Below are 21,521 nucleotides of genomic sequence, written 5' to 3'. Positions count from 1 at the left end.
AAGAGAGTGATGTAATCCTATCAGCCTATACTGTCTAGAAATTCATGTTTTTACATAAAACTCATTCTGGAAATTGTGAGGTATAATCCAGTTGAAGTAGAAGGTTCTTGTTGGGCCAAATTGTGGGAAAAACAGAACAGGAAGCATAGACTTTATCCTGAAATCCAGGAGTCATGAAGTTAGATGCATTCAAGGGTTAGGGTAGGTGTTGAGTAGTTTGACCTATAGAGAAAGTCTGCTACCTCTCTGGACAAGAAAACCACTACTCAGCTCTAGATAAAAGTGTTGCCATATAGGAATTCAGGCACAATGTTGCCAGATCTTCCAATTATTTTTTTAAAGTATTCATTTTTATATAAATTTGTTGTCTTTAATTCACATTAAAACAAAGCATTTTGTGGGCCAAACAAAGCACATATACCCACTGCTAACTGGCAACCTCTTCTTGTGTGAACAGTGTATAATCAGTGTTTTTCTTAGGAAATGAATTTGATAGCATTAAGTAGTCAGTTGGCTTGTGGAAAGAATGACAATTTAGAGTGAGATTTGTGAAAATAATATAATGAAAGAATAAATCAAGAAGGGTATATGATTTTCCAGGGAATAGTATGGTTTAAATATTAAAATTTTGAAGTTGAATGGTAAGTTTAACAAATTTAATAAATTGCTCCTGTATGCCTGCAACTAGGACTGTGTGTTTTATGGAGGCTCTGTCTGGAAACAGTCTGTTTAGCAAGTACTGTTATAGTCCAGTTTCCTGATAGGTTTCTTGTATGAGTAGAATTGGTATATATAACATATTTAGCATGGCACAGGCATATAGAAAGTATTTAATAATGTTTGCTATTTTTTAAATCACTTTTCTATGATGATAATAAATTGGAGATTATTATAAGCAAATGAGAAGTCAGTCTCACAAAGGAATAATGAGATTTGTTATTTTTTTCCCCTGAAAAATCAACTTTTGGTTTTATTGGCTCTGTTGTCTATATTTTTCCTACATTATTAATTTTTGGTCTATATCATTTCCTTCTTTCTTTGGAGTTAATTTGCTGTTCTTTCTCTTAGAAACTTTCACTGACTATTCACATCATGAAATTTAGGCTTTTTCCTATTGTATACACGTATTTAATTAAAACTATAGATTTCATACCGATCTAAGCAATGTCATATTTTTGCTACCATTTCCATTGTAATTTTTCTTTTATCCTGGGGATATTTAAAAGTATATTGCTAGATTCCCAAACATTTTTGGTGTGGGAGGAGTCTGTTTTTTCTTTTTTAAAAAATTTTTGCTTCATTCTACTGTAGCTTGAGTACACGTGAGTTTTCAGTCTTCTGAAACTTTTGAGACCTCTTTTATGCTCAATATGTGGTCCATTTTTCTTCCAAGTATATTTTAGAAAAAAACACATAATATCTGTTTTTGTTGCGTTTAGTGTGCTGTCTGACAACTGGGTCAGGTTTGTTAATATGGTTCAGTTATTCTTTACCCTTACTGATTTTTTCTTGTCTGTTAATTCTGTCAGATACTGAGAGAACAGTTTTTGAAAATCTCCCATTGTAATTTGCCTATTTTAATTTCCCTGTTCTAACAATTTGAGCTTTGTGTATTTTGGATTATACAGTTACACTCATTAAATACTGTAACTCCATTCATATGCATTAATCACATATATATATACACACACACACATATGTGTATAATTACATTATATGTGATTAATGCATATGAATGGAGTTACAGTATTTAATGAGCGTAACTTTGAGCAATGGGAAGCTCTTCATGTTGGCTCTCAAGTCTTTTGGACATGACCTTGGTAGGCTGTAACAGTTCCAGGCTTGTCTTGCACATTTACTCACCTAGATCTGATGGCAGCCATTTCTCTAAGAAATTCTGGTTTGTTTTGATGGGCAGTTATATTTTCAGAACAAAACTTGTGTACTAGTGGTGTTCATGCTACAGAATTGGTCATTGTTTTTTAGGTCTTTTCAACAGGCAGAACTAGGAAAGACATATTTTTAAACAAATGATACCTCATATATTCAGATTCTAAATTAGGATCACAAATTCCTCCTCTTAACTTCTTGGGTTGGCCAGAAAGTTTGGTCAGGATTTTTTCTGTAACAAACAAGCATTATGGCCAATGCAATATATCTTATATATGTCTCCTTTTTTTCCACATCAAGTCTCATTTCTCAAAGATACCAGAGAATATAAAAATATACATATATATAAGATAAAATATTCAATATAAAAAGAATATGACCCAAATCCTCGTTTGCTTTATTAGTAAAAGGTTCTCAGGACAAAAACAACAAACTACCATCAAAGATGACCCAAAAACAGTTAATTTTTTTTTAAACATATGCCTTCCACATTTTTAACTCATCTATTTTTTAATAATTGTATTTACCTGCCTTTTGATAGAGCATATGATATACTATACTCTGTCCCTTCTATCCTTCAATTATTGTTAGTTCTGTGTATAAGTAATTAATGTGTAATTTCCTCCCACTGTGCATGAATAGGGCTGATCTGTGTAAACAACAGACTGTTCCAGAAATTATAATGTATGACTTCCAAGGCTAGATCATAAAAGATGTAGAAGTTTCTGTGGTGTTCTCCTGTAAAACCACTTACTCTTGGTAAGTCAACTGTCTTGTCATGAGGGCATAGATAATTTAATACATTTTTGATCTGTTTTGCGAACATATCTTTCTTGGCATGCTTTTGTCGAGGGCTCCTTATTTAGTCTTTTTTCCCCCTCTTAAAAAACTTTATGAAACTTAACCAACTTATGATTTGTGTGTGTGGAAATTTATTTTTTCCTTAAATTTTAGAAAGGACCTATGATTTAGATTTACTTTTCTAACTTTGTAGCTTGAGAGCTCTTTTTTTTTTTCTGTTTTGGTCATTTGTTTGAAAATATGGCAATTTAGATTTCCTGACTTTCTCTTTCCAACTTTTATATAGAATTTTCTTATTTTAATTTTATTTCCCTGATCAATTTAGATTCTTTTCACAGATGTTTTTATTCAGTGTAAAGTTTTATCTTGACAGGTGACTTCGGGATGTTAGTTTTGAGATTTAATGGATCCCAGACTGCTCCAGCCCCTTCAGAATTTACTGTAAACCATTTGTACTCATCACTATGGAAGTAGGAAAACTTTTTCCAATTTCAGTTACTGTTCTCAAATTGGCCCACTGTGGTTTTTCTTTCCCCCAACTGAGCTTTTGAGTGAAACTCTTTTGTTATTTTGGAGTTACTTGATTTATACCTAGCACACCTTCAAAATTTAGTAAATACCTTGATAAGGACCTTTTCTGTGTTTGAGGCTCTTCAAGTCTTCAGTTTTACCTCTCTAGCCTAGTATGTTTCACAAAACAATTCTGCTCAGTGCTCTGTCCCCCAGAAATAACCTTTGCTTGAGCCAGGACCAAGTTTTTTTATCCTCACTAGTCCAGATTGTTGAGTTTTCAGGTTAAGAATACAGTTCCTCAAGTGTCAATATTACTTCTATGGATTTTGCTTCTTGTATTTTCAAGGCTTCTTGCTCTAGTATATCTTTATTTCTTAAGCACCGTAAGAGTGCACTAATATCTGCTCTACCTTTCGATACATTTGCGTTATCTACCTAGCAGTCCCGTGCAGCTTTATAAATCAATAGATGTCATGATTGAGAAACTGGCTGTATGTCAGTTTCATCACTAGTTTCATCACTCCATTTCCCTATAACCTTCAAAAACTTTGTTAGTTTATCTGTGTCACAGCAATGACCCTTGTCATAATATAAGCCCTGATTCTTCACCTCTTGTCCATGCTCAGAATGTTTAAGTGCTTTGAGGAAAAATAGAGGTATAGACCACTTTTGAAAGATTCTCTCCTCTGAAATTTTTGTATCTCTAGTCTTCATTGTTTCTGCACCTTTCTAATATGTTTAAAAAATGTAAATTTTTATTTTTTCTGACTTTTCTAGTTTTTAGCAAGAGCAATGGTCTGCCATGAATTATTCCATCTAATCTCAAAACAACTTCTATATATTCTTACGAGGTGATTTATACCTCTGTATATTTGTTTTTTCTTACTGCCATAACAAATTATCATAAATTTGGTGACTGAAATTAATTATCTTACATTTCTGTAGACCTGAGTGTTAAAATGGGTCTTATGGGGCCAAAATCAAGGTATCTGTTTTCTTTCTAGAATTTCCAGGGGAGGACCCATTTCCTTACTATTCCCAGCTTCTGGCAACCACCCACATTTCTTGGCTTGTGGCCACTTTCCTCCATTTGCAAAGCCAGCAACAATTCCATCTCCCTGACCCTTGTTCTTAGTCACATCTCCTTCTGTCTTACCATAGCACAAAAGGTTTCTCTGCTTTTAACAACTCATTTGATTACATTGTTGTTGTTCAGTTGCTAGGTCGTGTCCAACTCTTTGTGACCCCCACAGACTGCAGCACACCAGGCTTTCCCTGTGCTTCACCATCTCCCAGAGTTTGCTCAAACTCATATCCACTGAGTCAGCGATGCCATCCAACCATCTCATTTTCTGTCATCCTCTTCTTCTCCTGCCCTTAATCTTTCCCAGTACCAGAGTCTCATCCAATTGAGAAAAGACTGTCGGCTCCTCACCTCAGGTGGCCAAAATATTGGGGCTTCAGCTTCAGCATCACTCCTTCCAGTGAATATTCAGAGTTGATTTCCTTTCAGATTGATTGGTTTGATCTCCTTGCAGTCCAAGGGACTCTCAGCCTTCTATAGGGTCCAACTCTCACATATGATTGATTAGATTCAGTTCAGTTCAGTTCAGTCGCTCAGTCATGTCTGACTCTCCGCGACCCCATGAATCACAGCACGCCAGGCCTCCCTGTCCATCACCAACTCCCAGAGTTCACTCAAACTCATGTCCACAGAGTCGGTGATGCCATCCAACCATCTCATTCTCTGTCCTCCCTTTCTCCTCCCGCCCCCAACCTTTCCCAGCATCAGAGTCTTTTCTAGTAGTCAACTCGTCGCATGAGGTGGCCAAAGTATTGCAGTTCCAGCTTTAACATCAGTCCTTCCAATGAACACCCAGGATTGATCTCCCTTAGAATGGACTGGTTAGATCTCCTTGCAATCCAAGGGACTCTCAAGAGTCTTCTCCAACACCACAGTTCAAAAGCATCAATTCTTTGGTGATCACCTTTCTTCACAGTCCAACTCTCACATCCATACATGACCACGGGAAAAACCATAGCCTTGACTAGACGGACCTTTGTTGGCAAAGTAATGTCTCTGCTTTTTAATATACTATCAAGGTTGGTCATAACTTTCCTTCCAAGGAGTAAGCGTTGGCCCACCCAAATAATGCAAGGTAATCTCCTCTTATCAAGATCCTTAACCTTAATGAAATCTGCACAATCTGCAGTAATATAATAACTGGTTCTGGGAATTAAGGCTTGGATATCACTGGGAACCATTATTCTACCCACCACAGTGCCACTAACATCTTCCTGGAATTCCCTTCTCTGGCAATTCTTAAAATATTTTTTCTTTGTCATTTATTTTTAGCAGTTAAATATTATACACTTATGTGTGGTTTTCTTTGTATTTCTTGTTTGACATTTATAAAGCTTCTCAAAGAGCACACATTAGACACATTAGACTTGTTTTCTGTTTGCCATGTGTCTCTTAAGGTCTTTTATTTTCATTCCTGGACATTTTCTGATGGGCATGTTTTATATTATGAATATATTTCAATCTGTAACTTGAATATTTGTTTTCTTAATGAGAGTCCTTTTGGAAATACAAGTTCTTAATTTAATGTAACTCAGTTGCATTGTTACATTGGTTAATGCTTTGGTTAGCACTTGCTTTACCCCATGTAAGAAAACTTTGGCTAACCGTGGTTCTAAAAATATTCTCCTATTTATGAAATCTTTAATCATGTTGCCTTTCACGTTAAATCAGCAATGCATGTGGATTTGATTTGTATGTATAATGTGAGATTTGGATCAAGGTTCATTTTATCCTCATATGATTATGATCCAGCATCTTTCTTTAAACAGCCGTTCTTTTCCTCACTGTAAGTTCTTGGAGATAGTCCTGGATTCTGTTCCATTGGGAGTTTAGATACATAAGTCTGTTTCTGAATTTTCTTCTATTTAATTGATTTAATTGTCTAATTTTGTATTAATACCATACTTTCTCAATTTCTGTAAGTTTATAATAACTTGATATCCTATGGCATAAGTCCATTAGCTTTATTCTTTCTTGCAGATTGCTATGATTATTCTTGGTTCTTTGTATTTTTATCTGCATTCCAGTGTCAACTTGTCAGTTTTAAAAACCCTGCTAGGATTTTGATTGGGATTACATTAAATCTGTGCTTTGATTAGAGGAGAACTGATATCTTACCAGTATTGAGTCTTCTAATTCATAAAGATGGTGACTTTAAAAAATAAATTTAGATCTTTAATTTCTTCTAATTTTGTCATAGTTTTTATTTTAGAAGACTTACATGTATTTCAATAGATTTATTTCTGGATGTTTGATATTTATGTTATTATAAATTGTATCTTTTAAAATGCTGTTGTCTATTAATTCTTGGTATGATGATTTCTTAGAATAGATTTTTGTATAGTTATCTTATATCCAGTGATGACCTTACATTCACATATTAATGTTAATAGATGGTAGATTTTGAATATTTTTATATGTAATCATAAAATCTGAAAATAATGACATTTTATTTCTTCCTCTTTAATCTTTATTTCTTTTATTTATTTATCTTTGCGTTATTACACTTCTAGGGTTTCCAGTATCCAATAGAAGTGGTGATAGAAAAGGCATCTTGGCTTATTTGCCATCCAAAGAAAGCTTTCTATCATTATTGAACATTGTGTATGATGATTTATGTAGATTTTTTGTGAGCATGCTTTGTCAGGTTACAAAAGTTTCTTATATTCCTTATCTCCTAAGAGATTTAAATTAAAATGTATGAATTTTACTACATTGTATCTATTAAGGTAATTATATGCTTTTTTTCCTTACTTTAATATGGTAAATTACTTGATTTTCAGATGTTAAATCATACTTGAATACTTGGAACAGAATTCTTGTCATAATTCTTAAAAAACATATCACTAGGTTCAATTTGCTGATATTTTTCCTAGGATTTTTTTTTTTATTGGAGGCTAATTATTTTACAGTATTATATTGGTTGGTTTTGCCATACATTGACATGAATCCGCCCCGGTTGTACATGAGTTCCCCTTCCTGAGCCCCCCTCCCACCTCCCTCCTCCCTTTATCCTTCCTCTGGGTCATCCATCTAAATTAGTGATAGTGCTTGGTATGTAAGTTTCCTATCTTGTGGTCACCTCCTCAGGGTTTTGCTTGCCTCATAAAAATGAGTTGGAAAATATTACCAACCATTCTCTGAAAGAGTCTTTGTAAGATTATTTATTTCTTAAATGTTTTAAATAAGCCCATCTTTAACAGTTCTTAATAATGGATTTAATTAGCTAATTATTGTGGCCAGAAAAATCTTTGCATGATTTTGCTGCTGCTGCTACTAAGTCACTTCAGTCGTGTCCGACTCTGTGTGACCCCATAGACGGAAGCCCACCAGGCTCCCCCGTCCCTGGGATTCTCCGGGCAAGAACACTGGAGTGGGTTGCCATTTCCTTCTCCAACGTGTTAAAGTGAAAAGTGAAAGTGAAGTCGCTCAGTCGTGTCCGACCCTTAGCGACCCCACGGACTGCAGCCTACCAGGCTCCTCCATCCATGGGATTTTCTAGGCAGTAGTACTGGAGTGGCTTGCCATTGCCTTCTCCGTTGCATGATTTTAGTCCTTTTGAATTTTTTGAGCCTCATTTTAGGGTCTAACATAATAGGATCTCTTTTGGAGAATTCCCTATGTGTTTGAGAAGAATGTATATTCTGTTGTCTGATAGAGTGTTCAGTAGATGTCTGTTAGGTCTTGCTGGTTTATAGTGTTGATCAGGTCTTCTGTTTACTTGTTCATCTTCTGCCTGATTGTACTGTCCGTTGTTGAAAATGAGGTGCTAAAGACTCCAAGTAATATGCATCAGGAGTTTCTCATTCTTATTTTTATTAGGATTCTCCAGAGAAACAGAAGAAACAGGAGGGGTGTCTGTGTGTGGGTGTATAACAGAGAGAGAAAAATTTTAAAGAATTGGTTCATGTGATTGCAGAGGTTTAGTCTGATGGTCATTCAGGTGGATACTCAGCAGAGAGTTTATAGTTCAAATCCAAAGGCAGTCTGCTGGTGGAATTTCTTCTTGAAGGGAGGTCAGTCTTTGTTCTATTAAGGCCTTCAGCTGACTAGATGAGGCCCACCCATATTATGGAGATCAGTTTGCTTTATTCAAAATCCAATGATTTAAATGTTAATTTCAACGAGGCCTGTGACTCCAAAAGGGAATTTTTGTGCATTAACTGGCCTAAAGGATATTCAACCAGGTCTGTGGACTCATAAGACCATAGCCTCTAAATTTCTGGGTTAACTTGTCCAAAAAAGTTTTTTTAATAAGTAAAAATAGGATTTAAAAATCAAACACTTTTTAAGTCTGGTCCCTCTCTCCTCCTCTTCCAGCTTCCTTCCAAGATGGGCTTTCTGGGTACATAGTCAAGGGCTACTGACCCAGCTTGATTTCTGCTTCAGGACAGGGGTGGGGAGGAGAGACGAAAGTGCATCCCTGATTATCGCTTGCACTCCGACTCTGACCCCAGGCAGCTGGATGCACATGGGCAAGGGATAAACCCAGCACGAATTGTGTTTTCTTATCTGACTGAGAATTTTCCTGTAAAGATCATTTGTGGGGGAGGGATGTTGATAGGGGGCTGAGGTGGTTTTTTGTTTTTTTTTTATGGTGACTATTTTTCACATTATGTTTAATCATCGGCGCTTTAAAAAGCGGAGTCCTGTAGAGTCCTGGGAATGGGTGGGAGTGTTTCACCATTTGCATGTGGAATCTCTGGCCTCTGGGGCACCCAGGAGGGACTCACACACCTCGGCACCTGGGCAGAGGGAAACCCACTGCAGCTGAGCTAGCCTATGTTTTCATTTCAAATGGGATGTAGGTTTTATTTTCTTTTTAATAGGCAGTCATACTTTTTTAAAAAAAAGTTTGAGATCTGAATGTGATTTCTAATTGTACCAGATGTTAATGTTTTAAAGCTTTAACAGTGTTTAAAATTTCTACCTTTTTGTGTTTCATTATTTTAACTGTTCTTTTATCTATTGTTGTATGTGGACTGGGATATTTTGTTTCTCCTCTTAGCATTTGTTTCTATAACCGGAAATAAAATTATATATTAAAGAAAAAAATAAATGTTAATCTCAGACATAAAAGACCCACAGATAATAATGTTTAACCAAATATCTGGGGCCCAGGGCTGATCCAGTTTGACATAAAATTAACCATTACATGCTTTTCCACACTCTGCCTCCAGAAATATGTCAAAGTTAGCACTTAAGTGTTCTTTTAAGTGGTCTTCCCTTTAGAATTTGTTATCCTCTATTATACTTACAATATAAAGCAGTTTATAGAATTAGAAAAACCTGGTTCAGGGCCAGCTCTGCACCTTCTTATCCTTGTGACCTTGAACAACCCTAACTAAATTTTCTCTGTATTATGATTTAGGAATTTAACTCCATTAATTGTCCGGGGTGATAATGCAAATTAGAACCAATAGTTAAATTCTATTTTAATTCTTTTCCTTGTACACAATTCATTATAAATAATGTTTTGAATTTGATAGCAAGAAAGCATCTTGTAGGTATTTTAACTATATGTGAGAATTTCATTTGAGAATGACAGGTGTATATTTTATTTAATATTATTTAATGAGTGAGATGACTACCTTTTAAGTTGTGGCTTTATCTTAGAGTGTTGAATTTCTTTTGTCCTAAGTTTTTCAGTTTGCAAGCATGAGTAGATACCTTTTATTTCTTTGTTCCAGGGTTGTTCCAAGTATGATGTCAGTTGCATGTATAAGATAGTGATCATCAATGATGGGAACCTTAAGAGAATCTTTAACTTACTGCCAGTTTACCCACGGCTTCTTTTAATAAAATGTCATTTTATTAATGACTTTTGCTGAAAGAAAAATTTTTCTTCATGGAATTCCTGAAAAAGTTTCTTCTGGGTTAAATTATTACAGAATACCCTCTTAAAAAACTAACTGAATAGATATTAGCTGAAAGACTTTGAGCTTAATTTTCATATAGGGGAATAATCTAATGGCTTAGAATGGAGATTTTTATTTTATAGCCCAACTAATTTGCATTGTAGCAGACAAGATAATGTAAATTATCTGGGTTTAAATTCCAGCTCTGCCACTTAATAACTTGAATCTTTGGGTAAGTTATTAATTTTTCCAAGTTTCAGTGCCTTTTTTATAAGGTTATTGAAGCTTAGAAGATATTTGTATGAGAAGTACCTAATTCAGTCCTTGATACCTTAAAGGAACTCAGCAAATATTGGTGTCATTCATCTGTGTTTACATGTGGGCAAATGGGAACGTTGATGAGGAATAAGAAGGGAATCCCTCCACCATGCCCCAGAACTGAATTTTTCTGCCATTAATGAGACTGATACATCTCTTCAAATACTTGCATTACTCATAGTTAATAGCTTTGGATAAAGCATGTTGTTTGTTGCCTCTTTGCTTTTTCACAATTTAGTCTTTTTAAAAAGCCGATAAGGATGCTTGTAAGAGATATGTATGTGTTTGAATATATATAATAGATGTCCCAAAATACAGTCTTAAAATTTGAGAAGAATGTCCATGAAGGTCGTATAGTCTTTTTGTTTCCTGGGGCAGAATTTCCTTCCCTGAACTCCTTGGTTCTAGATAGGTATCAGTGCTCTATAGGAATAGCTTTAGTGACTGTGATCTTACTCCCTCTTAAGACAGCCATTCTGGTAGAATGCTCTATTTATTAGAAAGGTCTTCTCCATTTTGTCCTTTATTGTATCTCATAATAATTCTACCTGTCGATCTATTCTACTCATATATATTCACAGAATAAACTGATCTTATTTTATGTATATGCAGAAACCATGTCTTAATCATCTTTCTGTCCTCAGAGTCTAGGATAGTAAGTGTGGTGTATATGTTCAGTCATTCAGTCATGTCCAACTCTTTGTGACCCCATAGACTGTATCCCACCAGGCTCTTCTGTCCATGAGATTCTCCAGGCAAGAATACTGGAGTGGGTTGCCATTCCCTTCTCCAGGGGATCTTCCTGACCCTGGAATTGAACCCGTCTCTCCTAAGCTCAAAACAGGGGTATTTAATGAATATTTGAGATTCAGATCTTGAAGGCAGTTCTGTAATTTTTCATACAAAAACTTTAAAAATTCAATCTACATTTTTATTACTTCTGGTCAAAAATTTTCTTCAACTGTATTGACAAAATTAAACAAGGAATATTGATTTTATTTCTGATATCATTTATTATATAATCTAGAAATGAGTAAACATTTTTTCTTTTATTTCTTGCACTTTCTTTTGTAGTGTTTTTGTACTCACTACTGGCAATAACATTTTCTGTGATGTTAATATAGTATATACTCTTCTTCATTGATTTATCAGACTGGACAAAAGTAAGCAACATCTATCTATATAGTATTTAAGAAAAAGATACATATATGATAACAAGGAAAAGTTGAAAGTAAAAGTACAAATACTTATCATCCAAGCACTATTATAGCTAGATTAAAAGTAAACCAAAAAATGTCAGGGGAAAAAGCATTAATAGAAATAAATGGAGTTACTTCATAATGGTAAAGTGCTCAGTTCACCTGGAAGTTATAATAATTCTAAATACATGTTTCTGTGATTTTTAAACTTGTTCTAGTATTTATTGCTTACATTATTAACTTATTCGTCTGGCTGTGTTGGGTCTTAGTTGCGGCATGCAGAATCTTTGTAGTGTCATGCTGGATCTAGCCTCCCACAGACTCTCTAGTTGTGATGTGTGGGCTCCAGAGTGCCCAGGGCTTCAGTAGTTGTGGCATGTAGGCTCTCTAGTTGTGGCACACAGGCTCCAGAGCACATGGGCTTCAGTTGCTGCAGAATGCGGGCTCTGGAGTTGAGGTGCATGAGCTCTGGAGCATGCCGGTTCACTAGTTGTGGCACGTGGGCTTAGTTGCTCCACAGCATGTGGGATCTTAGTTCCCTGACCAGGGATTGAACCTGCATCCCCTGCACTGCAAAGTGGATTCTTAATCACTGGACCATCAGTGAAGTCCGTACTCTCTTTTTAACTGAATGCTCTCTTCCCAATTAATTTCATGCCATCACCAAATTTTTTAAATCATTTTTCTTCATAATCTTTATTCAACAAATTTCTTACATAAATGAATGAACACCATATTAATACTAATCCTGTAACAGTCTATTTGTGCTTACTAGTTCCTTTACCATCAGTTCTATTTCTGTTCCTATTTGACTGCAGAATAAGGGTATTATTCGATAGTTGAGAAAGATATTTGATACTGAATTATAATTTACCAAAAAAGCTATCTCTTTAGAATTCTTTTTCTTCTGCCTTTGAGTGGGTCTGTCAGGAGTAAAGAAGAAGCTGCCTGGAGGAGGAGGAGCCATGTGTTTTGCTTGCAGCTACTTTGTTTTGTTTTCGCTTCTCGTGGCTTGTTACTGCATTTTGGCATATGAGTAATAAAGCTAAGTCACTTCTTTGGGAGGTCATAGGTATGTCTAAATGCTTCCATCTGTATAGTTTTTCAGGGCGTAGGTTTAATCTTTTTGGAGTCCATTTAGCACTATGTGAACTGTCACTTGCTGCACATTTTATTATGTATCTTGACACAGTATCCATTCCTAATCATTCACTGATGCAGGAAACATCTACCGTGTGCTAGTCTTTGATAAGCAGTGTAAGTGATACTATAAAAGAAAAAAAGCTGTATTAGTTTTATTTAACAGAATAATAAATTCTCATTTACCTTTTTGTTTCTTTCCCTAAGAAATTCAGCATTTAATTCAGTCTCTTGCATTGGGAGAGGGGGATCACAATTACCAAAGAAACTTGGGTGTCATTTTAATTACAAAATAAATTAATGGAAATCTTTAAATTTTTCAGGATGAGCGAGACCCAGAGAAAGAAGACGAACTGGAACTGAAAAGAGGTCTTTTATATAGAGACTCTGCCTATGACAGTGACCCAGAGTATAGGTATGAGCTTGACTAACGCAGTGTACAGAGATCTTCTCATAGTATCAAAATAACCTTGTTTTTAATCTGCAAGATTTGTGACAAATTTATATATTTATTTATTTACTTATTTATATTTTATTTTAGCTATATAAAATCCTAGTAAAATATTTTAATGTTTGCATTACTGAAAATTTTCAGTGAAAACAGATATGGTCAGTTAATGGTATTGCCTTTCTTTCTACTTAAGATTTACAGTGTATTTGGCTGCCTTGCAAATCTACATAGTCCTAATTTATCTCAGGATGTATTAACTCTCATCCAAACAACAGGTTTCATAATTTTTGTCCATAAGTAAGCTAAATCATTTTAACTTATTATAATTTAAAAATTATTTTTCAATACTGTAGGAGAAATTCAGCTCTTCTAGCCTAAAGTTTCAGAAATGTTGTAGTAATAATAAAATTTTCACAGAATTATACTAACAAATCTCATGAAGACTTTTGAAAACTCTGTGTTAATTGCCATTAAGTGTGGTGTTAAAAACTGAGTGTGTAAATTTTGAGTTTATATAACTAAATTTCTCTGAGTCAGTATTCTGTATGACTGATTGATGCAATACCACTGATTACTATGTCTTCCACCTTCCTGAGTTTTCTGAACAAGTGTAAGGAAAAAAGTTCCAGATAGTGGAATATGTTTTATTGCTAACCAGGGATATGGACTGAAATCTCTGATCTTTACCATGGTAGGCTCGTGTAAGCATTTCATGAACATGTGAGGACTTTTCCTTGTGTTCATTACACAGAGTATAAATGTGAACTCCTGTCCAAAATTACTGCTTCCCAATCTTAGAGGAATACACTACTTTCCTTGTATTTTAAGTGAGTTTGAAGAAGAAGTAATCCAAACAGGAAAAGGAAGGTTCAAGAAAGTACATACCTTAGGAAGAATTTTTACCTTTTATTATTGTTACTAGCATATTAAAAAGCAGAGACATTACTTTGCCAACCAAGGTCCGTCTAGTCAAGGCTATGGTTTTTCCCATGGTCATGTATGGATGTGAGAGATGGACTGTGAAGAAAGCTGGTCGCCAAAGAATTGATGCTTTTGAACTGTGGTGCTGGAGAAGACTCTTGAGTCCCTTGGACTGCAAGGAGATCCAACCAGTCCATTCTAAAAGAGATCAATCCTGGGTAATCATTGGAAGGACTGATGCTAAAGCTGAAACTCCAATACTTTGGCCACCTCATGTGAAGAGTTGACTCACTGGAAAAGAGTCTGATGCTGGGAGGGATTGGGGGCAGGAGGAGAAGGGGATGACAGACGTGCTGTGATTCACGGGGTCGCAAAGAGTCGGACACGACTGAGCGACTGAACTGAACTGAACTGATTGTTACTTAGACTTCTATTCCCTAAATTATTGTCATATGGATTAGCATTCCAATTTTGTGTTCTGTATCCACATAATTAATTCTAATTTGGGTAAGAAGTGAGTAGGGCTGATAAAGGGTCTGATTTTCAAAATTTTATATGCGGAGAATGGCAAGCCACTCCAGTACTATTGCCTAGAAAATCCCATGGATGGAGGAACCTGGTAGGCTGCAGTCCGTGGGATCGCTAGGGGTCAGACACGACTGAGCGACTTCACTTTCACTTTCACACATTGGAGAAGGAAATGGCAACCCACTCCAGTGTTCTTGCCTGGAGAATCCCAGGGACGGGGGAGCCTGGTGGGCTTCTGTCTATGGGGTCACACAGAGTCGGACACGACTGAAGTGACTTAGCAGCAGCAGCAGCAGCAGCAGCATATGCGTGATATGCTTCTGAAAATACAGATTTCTACTTTCTACTTCCATAGATTCTGGTTCCTTATATATAGGAGTGAGACCTAGAAATCAGCATTTTAAAAAATATTATACATGATTCTAATGCAAGTAATATAAGGACCATATTTGGAAAAGCACTTGTTTCTATTTGATGTTTGCCATAAACCTTAGTATTGGTTCTTTTTCCAGTTCACAGGCAATGTTAATGGCTAAGCTTTAGGTCACCTGAGACTGTTTTAGTACCTCTCCAGTGAGACAGTTAAGCAGAGCATCAGAAAAGTTCTGCTGACACATTTTTAAGATTCCATTATACTCCTTGCCTCTTCTCTTGGACTCTTAGGACATAATTGGAACAATAGGACAGAGTGGTTAATGCTTCAAGACATTTTATAAGAGTATCTTTGTTATTAGCTCCAGAAGGTATTGAACTGATCATGATATTACTTGTTTTATCCCCAAGTTATATAATAGGCCAAGAAGTCACTCCCATTCTGCTTTCCATCTCAAAGATGAGGAATCACACTCAAAGTAATTACCCACTTGCTTGCCTTAAGGCTTCTTTCAGCAGAAGTCAAGAGGGAGCTTGAGATCTTGGCCAAAATTACCCCTCTGCAGACATCCTCTGACTACCGGGGTCAAGGGGAAGTCCACATGCACCTCTGGAATGGCTGAGTGAGGACCGCAGCAAATCCTCTCCTCCAAAAGCAACAAAACTGAATGGAATTATAAAAAAAAAAAAAGACTTAAGGACTCTGGAAATTGACTAAGAACTAACAAATTGAGAAGCATTTATCAAGAAAATCTACTGAAGTTCTATAAGAGCATTAGGAGTCTATGCCATTTTCCTTGGAGCTCCAAGGCCCACCTGGACCCCCAGATCCTCGGCACAAAAGTTCTGGGGCAGTCATGCCAAAAGACAGGCAGTTCCTTCTCCAGAGGGGACTGACTTTATATGGAGCATAGCATAGGAAATAACATGTGTAGAGGGACTAATGGAAACAATAATGATCCCACTGATCCCACTGGCAAACAGTAAGGGAGTACTTGAGAACTTACTTACTGTTTAATGGACAGACAACAAAATTCCAGGGACAAAATAGCCACAGTTGTCCTTGATAAAGTTCTATCTATCCCTGGTCATCTAGAATATTATGTGTATGCATAGGCTGTAAATATGTTCAGGAGAGACTAGAGAGTGTATTAGGGAGCCACTAGTCCATGGATGAATATCAGACCTTGTGAAGGCAGAAAGCAAACTCCAGGGCAGTTTTGTCAACCAGACAAACTTTAAATATATTCCCTAAGCCACACATAGATCCACTGGCAAAAAATGGAAACTTTATTAAGGTTATTGACTCTGACCAATCATTTGCTGCGGATGCTGATTGCAGCCATGAAATTAAAAGACACTTACTCCTTGGAAGGAAAATTATGACCAACCTAGATAGCATATTAAAAAGCAGAGACATTACTTTGCCAACAAAGGTCCATCTAGTCAAGGCTATGGTTTTACCCGTGGTCATGTATGGATGTGAGAGTTGGAATGTGAAGAAAGCTGATCACTGAAGAATTGATGCTTTTGAACTGTGGTGGTGGAGAAGACTCTTGAGAATCCCTTGTACTGCAAGAAGATCCAACCAGTCCATTCTAAAGGAGATCAATCCTGGGTGTTCATTGGAAGGACTGATGCTAAAGCTGAAACTGCAATACTTTGGCCACCTCATGCGAAGAGTTGACTCACTGGAAAAGAATCTGATGCTGGGAGGGATTGGGGGCAGGAGGAGAAGGGGACGACAAAGAATGAGATGGCTGGATGGCATCACCGACTCTGTGGACATGAGTTTGAGTAAACTCTGGGAGTTGGTGATGGACAGGGAAGCCTGGCGTGCTGTGATTCACGGGGTCACAAAGAGTCGGACACGACTGAGTGACTGTACTGAACTGAACTGAAGCTATGCTGACCTGGGGCAACCTCTAGAAGGCCAGGCTTAAAAATGGAAACAATAATTTTTTTAAAAAAAGAAAAGAACAAGAGACACTGGCAACTACAGAGTGCAAGGGAAACAGACTCCATGGCATAGGTCTAGACAAGTCACTAAACAAATAACAACAACTCTAGGTAAGGAGACAGAACCCAGAGAGTTGCTGCAATTTTTATCTAAATTGTTGTTTTTGACAACAGATTATGGGACATGCAAAGAAACAGTAAAGTGTGACCCATACACATGGAAAATGAATTATTAGAAACGGCTTGAATTGGCCCCAAGGATGTAGCAGTTATGTTTAAAGAACTAAAGGGAAATATAATGACAATCAAATAAAGAATATTCATAATGAGAAATTATTTTCTTTCACATTTTTTCCCAGAAAAATCTATGCCCAGGACTTAATCCTTTATCTTATGATCTAGATATTCACTGTGGTTATCAGAGTACTTGTTATTACATTTCCCATGCTAACTGTCCTGTGTCTTCTATCACCTTTGAATATGAAATTCACTTGAAAGAAATCTCTTATTAAGAAATTATTAAGTGACCTTTTACTCCTAATAATTTGGGATTTGAGAGCTGGATTGGGGAAAGAATTTACTACCATGAAGATAGTCCTTCTCAACTTTCGTACCGCATGTCTTTCAGGAAATTTTAGACATTTGCTATTGTACCGTTACCAATTACCAGGGTCCTGAGATGGTCTTTCTCTTTTTAATACCTTCTGTATATATTTCAAATTTCTTCAGTTTTCAGGATGTTGAAAATTCTGTACATTGTTGTATAATTCTAGCATCACTATCCAGTTTGAGAATTAGTTCTAACTAAAGATCAGGCAAGGGGTGATACTTCATGATGGGAGTTGACCGCAGAAATAGAGAAGAGTATAAAAATAATTTTAATTTCGTGTTTAGAACATGAGATGGCCATTTATAACTGTTGGCCTGAATTTTAGCTATGTTGTCCTTTTATGGAACTGGCTATTTATATAAACTGTTTTCTGTTTACTTGTGCATATTTTGCAGGTTACTAACAGTAGGAATATGGTCAACATAAATGTTATAATTATGAAATTGTTTATAACATAATCTCAAAGTGACTAGTTTAAACTTTGACTGTATATTTTTGAATAACACAGATTGACTGTAGTTTTAATTTCCTACCATTGCTCACTATCCAATTAACTTGATGAATTTACCAAGGTGTAACACACAGCCAAAAAGCTGTCTTTGGTACTAGTAAATGGAAAAAAAAATCGAAATAATATATAAACTTAAAGTCCTTTGAACAAGAATAAACTTTCCGTTTTAAGTGAGAAAAATGTTGCTTAATTCTAATTTTAATTCTTTGGATTTTGTGTGACCTGGTATATTATGATGTCTCAGATAATTTGTGCCTTGGTTCTGTTACAGTATGATATAGAGAATAATCAGTGCCATCTTGTTTATCTAGTGAATGTCTATCCATTCTTTAGGACTAAGCTCAAGTTATTCCATCTTCTGAGATACCTTTTATGACCTCAGCAGTTCAGTTCGGTTCAGTTAAGGCCCCCAGTCGTGTCCGACTCTTTGCGACCCCATGAACCGCAGCACGCCAGGCCTCCCTGTCCATCACCAACTCCCAAAGTTTACCCAAACTCATGTCCATCGAGTCGGTGATGCCATCCAGCCATCTCTTCCTCCGTCGTCCCCTTCTCCTCCTGCCCTCAGTCTTTCCCAGCATCAGGGTCCTTTCCAGTGAGTCAGCTCTCCGCAACAGGTGGCCAAAGTACTGGCATCCCAGCTTCAGCGTCAGGCCCTCCGGTGAGCGCCCGGGGCTGACCTCCTTTAGGAGGGACGGGCGGGCCTGCTCAGACTGCCATTTCCCTGCCCTGCCTTCCCTCTCACGGATACATTGTCCACGGGCAGCGCTGATTTCGTTTTCCTTCTGTGTCTGGCCTGCCTCCTCGTGCGAAGCGTAAGGCACCGATGTCTCACCTGCCTTTGTTTTTGACTGCGTATCAAGGTCTCTGATGTGTACTAGGAGCTCAGTTTTTTTAAAAAAAGTTCAGATATTAAAATTAGGCCCTTTATTAATAACGATCGGTTGCATTTGTTGAAGCTTTAAGGCATTGCTTAAGTAACACATTTTATGGTTGTGATATTTAATAACATCTCTAGATGAGGAATCAACCGTAGAACTAATGATGATGAAAGCTATCAGATCTTATTTCTTGTCAGTGGCTCATTTCTACACATGCAAGAAAGGGAAGTAAGTGACCTGTAAGTAGCCAGTCTTCAGTAAATTCATTTCAATAAACTTCTATTAATGTTTACTATATAGTTTATGTGAATACTAAAGGAAGTTAAACAACATCCGAATTTTTCCCTGAATTTTCACATTTCTATAGAAAAGCCAATAATTTACTGTAGTTCCTAGACCAGTAGTATCATAAATACCCTGGTATTTGTTAGAAATCCAAATTCTTGGACCCCACCTCAGACATATTCAGTTAGTTATTCTGGGCGTGAGGCTCAATAATCTGAGTTCTAATAAGCCCTCCAGATGACTCTGATGTGTGTTAAAATTTGAGAACTACCGCTGTAATTTATCAAGAAATCTTGATGTCTTTTTTTTTCCCCAAAAATTCCAAGGTAATTCTGATATGCATATAGATTCTAAAAAGTGGTTACAGGTTTTTCTATTAAATGGTAGTTTTGATGATATAGAATTCTATAATTTTTCTGTTGACCTCTCATGATACAGTAGTATTAAGTGAGTACTAGTTACATCATCACATAGTAAAAGATGTTTATCAGTTTTCACAATCAATAGCCAGACAAAAAAGATAATTACAATGCAAGTCATAATGGGAACATGATTAACCTAACAATATAAAATAATTACAGACAATTTGAGGGGTAAAGTAGAGTGATGTAAGTGGAAGTGCATGCATGCACATATTTTCATCTGCTCAGCCAGTCTCTGTCTTTTGGGTGCATTTAATCCATTTACATTTAAGGTAATTAAATCTTACCTTAAGGTAATCCTATTACCGTTTTCTTAATTGTTTGGGGCTTACTTTCTTTAGGTAGGGCTTTTCCTTCGCTTGTTTTCTGCCTAGAGTTTCTTTAGCATTTGTTGTAAAGCTGGTTTGGTGCTGCAATTCTCTTAACTTTTGATTGTCTGTAAAACTTTTGATTTCTCCATCAAATCTGAAGGAGAGTCTTGCTGAGTAGAGTATTCTTGGTTGTACATTCTTCCCTTTCATCACTTTAAATATGTCATGCTGTTCCTTTATGTCTTGTAAAGTTTCTGTTGAGAAATCAGCTTGATGGGAGTTCCCTTGTATGTTTTTTTGTTTGTTTGTTTTTCCCCTGTTACTTTAATATTTTATCTCTATCTTTAATTTTTGTCCATTTGATTGTATGTGTCTCAGTGTATTCCACTTTGGGTTTATCCTGCCTGGGACTCTGTATGCTTCCAAGAGGGGTTGATTATTTCCTTTTCCATGTTAGGGAAGTTTTCAGCTATTATCTCTTCAAATATTTTCTCAGGTCCTTTATCTATCTTCCTGGGATCCCTATAATGTGAATGTTCATGTGTTAATGTTGTTCCAGAGGTCTTTTAGGCTGTCTTCTTTTATTTTCATCCTTTTTTCTATATTCTGTTCATGGCAGCGGTTTCCACCATTCTGTCCCCTAGGTCATTTATCATCTCAGTTATTCTGCTATGGATGAGTGTACTATTCATCTCTTGTTTGTTTGTTCTTTAGTCCTTGTAGGTCTGTGGTAGACATTTCTGACATCATCTCAATCTTTGCCTCCATTCTTTTCCCAAGATCCTGAATCATATTCACTATCATTATTCTGAATTCTTTATCTGGAAGGTTGCCTATCTCTACTTCATTTGTTTTTCTGGGATTTTATCTTGTTCCTTCATCTGGGATGTAACTTTTTGCTTTTTCATACTAATTAACTTTCTGTAACATGGTTTTGTTCTACTCCCTGTGGGATTGTGATTTTTCTTGCTTCTTCTGTCTGCCCTCGGATGGAAGAGGCTAAGAGGCTTGTGTAAGCTTCTTGATGAGAGGGACTGTGGTGGGAAAAACTGGGTCTTGCTCTGGTGGGCAGGGCCTTGCTCAGTAAAACTTTGATCTGATTATCTGCTGATGGGAAGGGTTTGCTCCCTCTCTGATAGCTTTTTGGCCTGAGGTGACCCATTTAACTTATATGCAGAATACATCATGAGGAACGCTGGGTTGGAAGAAGCACAATCTGGAATCAAGATTGCCTGGAGAAATATCAATAACCTCAGATATGCAGATGACACCACCCTTATGGCAGAAAGTGAAGAGGAACTCAAAAGCCTCTTGATGAAAGTGAAAGAGAAGAGTGAAAAGTTTGGCTTAAGCTCAACATTCAGAAAACGAAGATCATGCCATCTGGTCCCATCACTTCATGGGAAATAGATGGGGAAACAGTGGAAACAGTGTCAGACTTTATTTTTTTGGGCTCCAAAATCACTG

The 21,521-nt window shown here is 36.6% G+C and overlaps 1 protein-coding gene across 3 annotated transcripts in view; it reads left to right on the top strand.

Annotated features, from left to right (window-relative positions):
- SPATA6 (spermatogenesis associated 6) overlaps positions 1-21,521 on the top strand; it is a 182,233-nt gene that overhangs the window by 134,265 nt on the left and 26,447 nt on the right. For all 3 annotated transcript variants that reach the window (XM_055402005.2, XM_055402004.2, XM_055402002.2), the window contains one exon: positions 13,127-13,218. In XM_055402005.2, coding sequence (XP_055257980.1) covers positions 13,127-13,218 — 92 coding nt within the window. The remainder of the gene's footprint in view (positions 1-13,126; positions 13,219-21,521) is intronic.

Source organism: Moschus berezovskii, chromosome 4 (assembly GCF_049115385.1).
Source record: "Moschus berezovskii isolate FMDL1 chromosome 4, NW_MosBer_1.0, whole genome shotgun sequence".
NCBI classification, from domain to species: Eukaryota; Metazoa; Chordata; class Mammalia; order Artiodactyla; family Moschidae; genus Moschus; species Moschus berezovskii.
Note: the sequence above shows the minus strand (reverse complement) of the source record. Positions and strands in the feature narration are given on the sequence as shown.